The following is a 6,000-nucleotide window of genomic DNA, read 5'->3' as shown; positions in this document are numbered from 1 at the left end:
AGTAGGTATTGGCGTAGATTTATGCGAGTAGATCAGAAGCGAAGGTGCTTATTTGGGAAGGAAGTTGGCAGCGGAAATTGTTCGATTGCCGCACCGTCGAGATTTCCTCGGTCAATAAAGCCTGGGCGGCAAAAAGCCCGAGTCATTACTCCACCCACGTGTAGCTTAAGTCACGAGGAATTCTAAATTAGACGTCAGCCTTCTTTCATCCTTCAACAGCTGTTCGACAAGTATTATCGAGTCCTCCGTCGCCTGGAATAACGAGCACCCTTCGCTGTTCTTTATCCTCCGCTAACAAGTGTCTTTGACAAATATTGAAATTACGGAGTCAACACGTGTATAATTCATGGCTACAGCTGTCGCTTCGAGCCGCTCGCCAATCGAGCACTGCCTTATCCATTATGCGTCACGATATTCCATCGAGAACATTAAAACCAACATGCAAAAATCTCCCTTCGTAGCCTCTCAAAATTTAACCTCTGAACAAGATATTCTTGTCAACACCGCGTTAAGTGGAAATTAATTTCTCGTCCCTCGATTACACAAGACAATATTAATAAAGGTACCTTCGCGTAACAAAGGGTTGATCCTGTAACGGTAGCCAGGACGCGTATAATTTCGCGCAGCGAACACAGCGGACATTCTATTTCCAGGTGTTTCCAGGTAGCGATAAATCGTGGAAACGTATCCGGGGGCACTTAGGGGCGCGAGCAACACGTATATGAGACATCACGTGCGTCCGTAGGAGGCATGTACCTCCGACAGCCGTGCACGGATGGATGGAAGGAAAAAGGGTGGCGAGATCGAGGTGGTAAACGGAGGGACGAAGAAAACAGTCTGGATAGGGTTGGAGGGGTTGGAAAGCGGGAGAACGTCGGGGAGAAATTCCAATATGCCTCTCTGCAACTCGGAACGGGTGTGCATGGAATGCGTTCGAGTCCTTGATTGTGCTTCGAAAGCATATTTTTCTCGTACTTCCGATATTGCAACGGCGAGTTTTCTCTCTCTTTGTAACTGGCTGCGTTGCGACTCACCCTCCGTCGCTCTTCTTCTTCTTCTTCTTCTTCTTCTTCGTCCGCGCGTCTGCCTACGACGGGAGATGTATTTTTCGGTGCGCGCGGCCTGGTTGATGGTAGAAAAAAAATTGTTTCCGTCGCTGTGAATCGCGATCGCGGATCAGTCGTGGATGGAGGGTGCAGTGGAAGGGGTGCAGCCATCCGACTTCCGTCGATGGGGGAATCTGTATCGTGCGTGCGCGGAAAACAGCCGTCCGACCGACTGAATCGCGGGTCTATCGCCAGGTTGTGCTTGTACCTGCCTCGCTCAATCTCTCGAGCAACTTCCGCCGTTCCGTGAGCGTCTAAACATCTGCTGCGAGAGACGTCCCTGCGACGTGCGCGTCGAACGAAAGTTATTAAAACTCGGTCGCGTAAGCTCGTAGTAAACAGGTTTCCGTGCTGCTTCCTCTTCAGAGCAGCTCTCTCCGCGTTCTGTTTGGGGTTACGTGACACAGTGATAACGATTTCGAACTTTTCACCATATATTCCAATGAAGCCAGTTTTCCACTTACAAAGTTCGCTGCAAAATTGCAAATTTTTGTTTATCGATAAGCCATCGCGACATTGGACTCAGTAAAAATTGATAAATGTACGACTTTGACGCGTGGGAATCTGGCTTGCTCCCCCCAACAGCGTTAATCACGAGCCTTCGAAAATGAATCGCCTGGTAAGTCTCGCGTTCCTTGTTCCAGGTGATGCATCAGAGCCGCGCGGAGTGCGGGGACGAACCGACTGGCAAATCGAGCAACCGATCGGCCACTATAATGCCCGCGTAACGAGCAGCCCTGGTATCGAGAAGGGAACCATCCAGAGCGGAAGAGCCAGTAAGGGCGAAGAAGAGAGAGAGAAACGGCGTGCAGCGTCCGCGCGGAGGAGTTTCCGTCCGTGCACGCGAGTGTAACGCGACACGCGTTCCCACCGAGAGATACAACAAGAGAGTGCACGCCGGACACGCGAGAGTTAGATTAATGATCGCCGGTTAGGATCGCACGCCGCCGCGCCAAGAGGACAGCGTTTCACGCGGCGAGGCTGCTCGACTGGTAAATGACTTTTGCCGTGCCGCCGTTGACCGGGCAATCCGCGGCGCGTGACCACGTACCCCGTCGGGTACGGTAGGAACTAGGGCAGAGACCAGCGTCAAGATAAAGTCAGTGAGAGCGGTGGCCGAGGATGCGAAGGGACGGGCGGTGCCGTTAGTGGTGTCCAACAATTCGTCGGAGGGGCGCGCGGAGGGAGAAGGGGTCCACGTGAACGGGCCCCAAACGGGCCTGTTGGATGGTATAGCTCGCGAGCAGCCATCATCCGACCGTTCGACGATCGATCCGTCGAGCTTGGTGGAGGAGGGTACCGCGTGTGGCCCGGGTGGTCTCGCGGACGCGGATGCTTGCCAACGACCTGGCCTCACGGTGGACACGGAATCGGGGAACGGACGCGCGAACGGCTGCGAGGCGTTGAGGAAGGAGGATCGCGGCGGTGGCGGTGGTGCTGGAGGCGGCGGCGGTGTCACGATACTCGCGGAGACGCCCGTGTTGGTCCATCAGTGGCGTCATCAGGAGGCAGCGTTGGATCTGGAGTTGGCAGCCGGCGACGGGTCGGAGGTCCGTTCGACGAAGCGGCCCAGAAACGAGTCCTCCGTTGACAGGGTGATCGTTCAAGGGGTGCAGCCTCAGAGGGGTGCAGCGGTCTGCTCGAATCAGAGGCAAAGGGCGCCGGGTGCTGTACGTGTTTCGAGTAGACACCACGCGGAGACTGGTCAGAGGAGCTCGAATCGATCGTGTCGGGTTCATGGTCGAAGGAGGGACCGTTCGCGGGTCAAAGCCACGGAACGACAGCAGAGCCAGGGTACGCGGGATTTGACGTCGAACGAGCTGTTCGAGTGCTCCGTGATACGATTGGAACAGGACCCGATCCTAGAGCCAGTGAGGATACTCGGGTGCCCGCCAGCGGAGGGATTGGAGATCTCGTCGTTCCTCGAGCCGGCGCCCAATTACGGTTACCCGGGCATAAACGTAGCCCGGCTGGCCGGTAACGAGCAAGCCTGCTTCAGCCTGTACGATCCGAACAATATTCTGCCGAAGAGCCGCGCCGGGAGCATCGCGAAAATCCTCGAGGGGCCGAACCGCGCCGTGAAGGACATTAATCGGAAGGTCTTGGCGATGGCACGTGCCATGACGCCGGCCTGGTCGCTGCGTTTGCTCGGCGTCAGCTGCGGTTCCGTGGTGTGCGCCTGGGGATTATTGCTGGTATTGTCCGTGCTCGGCGGTGGCGCCTCGCACGGTACCGCCCTCGGTAGTTTCGGGCTTGGAAGTTTGTCGGGGACGATCGAGGACATGAACAACGGTAGGTGCCCGTGGGTGTGCACGTGCACCAGCCAGGAGGTCGACTGCTCTCATCGGGCGCTCACGCAGATTCCTGGGGACCTGGCCAGCCTGGTACTCGCCGAAAAACTGTGAGTACTGTCCCTCCTCGCTTTGTATCGTAGCTTGACGCAAGTAGAGTCCTGGTCCGTTCAGTACGACTGTATACGGTTCCTCGAAGAATTTTCTAACTCGTTTGTCATTTTACATTTAAACGACGCAGGACGAGGAATCGAAAGTTCGTAGATTCGTTGTATTTGGACGCAGTGGATGTATCTAGTAAAAGGATCGCGAAGGAATTGAGATGGAAAGGTAATCGATCGTTTCGAGAGGAAATCTATTATCTCGTTGTCAGAGTGATTCGTCATCTTTCGAGCGGGACTCTTTCGACCGCGAGCTCAATAATAAAACGGACGGTTTATCGAGCCCCGTCTGTGTAGCTCGCGCTGCCGTCCGCGGGATAAATTAAAAAGGCAGGCGAACATATTGACAACGGGTCTCTAACCAATAACCGGGAGCTGAGTAATCGTCGATCGCGGGCTATTCAGAAAAATGGGGGCTCTTCCGACTCGCTTAACCTGAAAATTACCCGCGAAAGCTCTTTTGTCGAGGCTGCATTTAGTCGATTGGAGAAGGACGACGAGTATATCGGTGATTCGCGATAATCGACCGGCGTAACCATCGCGATCGCCACCCCTTTCTCGCGTTCACCTACGAGCAGGATTGTTTTTGCAAGTCGAACTAAATACAATTGAACTGGAGACAGTCGCGGTTCGATAAGCTCTCGTGTTCATTCTCGACGCAAGAAGCGGTAATTTAAATGAAATTGCTTTCCTTCGATCGTCAATGCTTCTACAGGACGCTTCAGATAGCATACGCTTTGATTATTTTTTAAAACAGAAGCTACTAATCTGATACTATTTTATATGAGTTAAAAGAACAGTTGAAACTAAGTATCTAATTATTAAGTCGCCATAAGACTAGAACAGCTATTCGTTCAGATGTTCCTCGGTAGAAAATTTCGAATTGCGTCTGCATCAGTAGTATTGGTCAATAATTCGAGCGCGTCTTTAACCAGAACTTCAGTCCCAACTATTTCGATAAATACCCACGATAGGCTCGTTGCACCTTAATACTTATTTGTCGTGGGGACAGTTTACGAGTAATTTCGCGTATGATCGAGTTAGCTGAGTCGCGCTGTACGGTTCGAGCGGGAAGAGAAAGAGAGAATTGAACGGTCGGTCGTTAAGCAGCGCGCATATTTCCCCGCGGTGTAGCGACGCGGTAGGAACGCGGGTTTAATAGTTTTGCATTTCCTCGGACCGGCGGTGGTCGAAGTGGCGCAATAAAAACGCAACGGGCGCAATAAAACGCGTTACAACGCGGCTGTGCGCGCGGGAATAAAACGTCAAGAATATCCTTGGCGTCCTCGAAGGCCGCGGTTCCATCGATGGCGGATCGCGACGAACGTTGTGCTCGAAGGGTGTCCATTGTTCGCGACAACGAAACGCCACCCCTTTTCACGACTTTGTGTAATTATTAAACGCGTAAGTGGAGGACCCAGTGCATGTCGCGCGATGCACCACCAAACTCACCCCGCGCTAAGTGCACCCCGTTTTTCTGTGGGATGCACGCATTGGATTTTGTTGAAACTGAACTATGTGGTAGCTCACGTGAAAATAGGGGGGGTTTAAGTCATTACTTTTCTCAAATCGAAATTGTTTCAAAGATATGGGTTCTTGAAATTGGTAAAATTGTAAATTTCTAATCTTCCTCGTTGAGAGTCGATGGATTAGCATACGATTAATATGCAGTCGATGTACACAGGCGTATAATTAAATCCGCGAAACACATTATTGCAGACGCGGAAGACTCGCGGATACGCATCGTTACTCTGAACACGTAATTTCTGCCTAGCTTTGTTCTTCATTTTATTCTTTTGTTTAACTGTTGTTCGCGGGAATTAAGAGTTGGCTGTGGTATTAAGTTTGCGTGCCTTTACAAAAGTAAGACTGGCTAAAAATAAGATTAGCTTACTTGGTGCGACTTTTAGAATTTTCGAAAAGTATTCGAAGATACAGGTAGAATTCTACATTCTCCTGTGACAGTGATACCAATTTCATTTCACTTCATTCATCACAGAGAGTTCCAATAATTTACCAACTATATCGAACTCATAAATTTTTCATCCAGCGATCGGAGTTCGAACAAACGAGACACCTATTGCGCAAATCGCTGGCACGTGGCAGCGAATTGATGGAAGAGAAGCATTACACCAGCGAGAATTAAGAAACGTAATATCGGATCCGCGCTGCAGGAAGGGCAGCTGTTACGCTGTATCGAGCAGCGAAAGAACGCGTGTCCGTGGAACTGACAGAATTATTCTTTCTCCTTGTCCTAGAATATCGGCTCGATCGAATATCCTCGAACCACGTGTCCGAACAACGCAGCGAGTCAGCTATCAGGGAATATTAAAAATTATTTAATTTATGACAGCACCTCGGAAGTTCGTTCAACCCTCGAAAGTCGCTCGCTTGACAAAATATCCAGCTAAATGTCTCGCGATATTAACTCGAAAAGTTTAC

General features: G+C 51.3%; 1 protein-coding gene across 2 annotated transcripts in view; it reads left to right on the top strand.

The window, feature by feature from the left end:
• Nucleotides 1–2,737: 2,737 nt before the first annotated feature.
• The window catches only part of Sli (slit guidance ligand), a 420,423-nt gene continuing 417,160 nt past the window's right edge, over nt 2,738–6,000 (top strand). For both annotated transcript variants that reach the window (XM_076905895.1, XM_076905894.1), the window contains exon 1: nt 2,738–3,507. In XM_076905895.1, coding sequence (XP_076762010.1) covers nt 3,215–3,507 — 293 coding nt within the window. In that variant the 5' untranslated portion in view covers nt 2,738–3,214. The remainder of the gene's footprint in view (nt 3,508–6,000) is intronic.

Source organism: Xylocopa sonorina, chromosome 12, assembly GCF_050948175.1.
Source record: "Xylocopa sonorina isolate GNS202 chromosome 12, iyXylSono1_principal, whole genome shotgun sequence".
NCBI lineage: Eukaryota > Metazoa > Arthropoda > Insecta > Hymenoptera > Apidae > Xylocopa > Xylocopa sonorina.
Note: the sequence above shows the minus strand (reverse complement) of the source record. Positions and strands in the feature narration are given on the sequence as shown.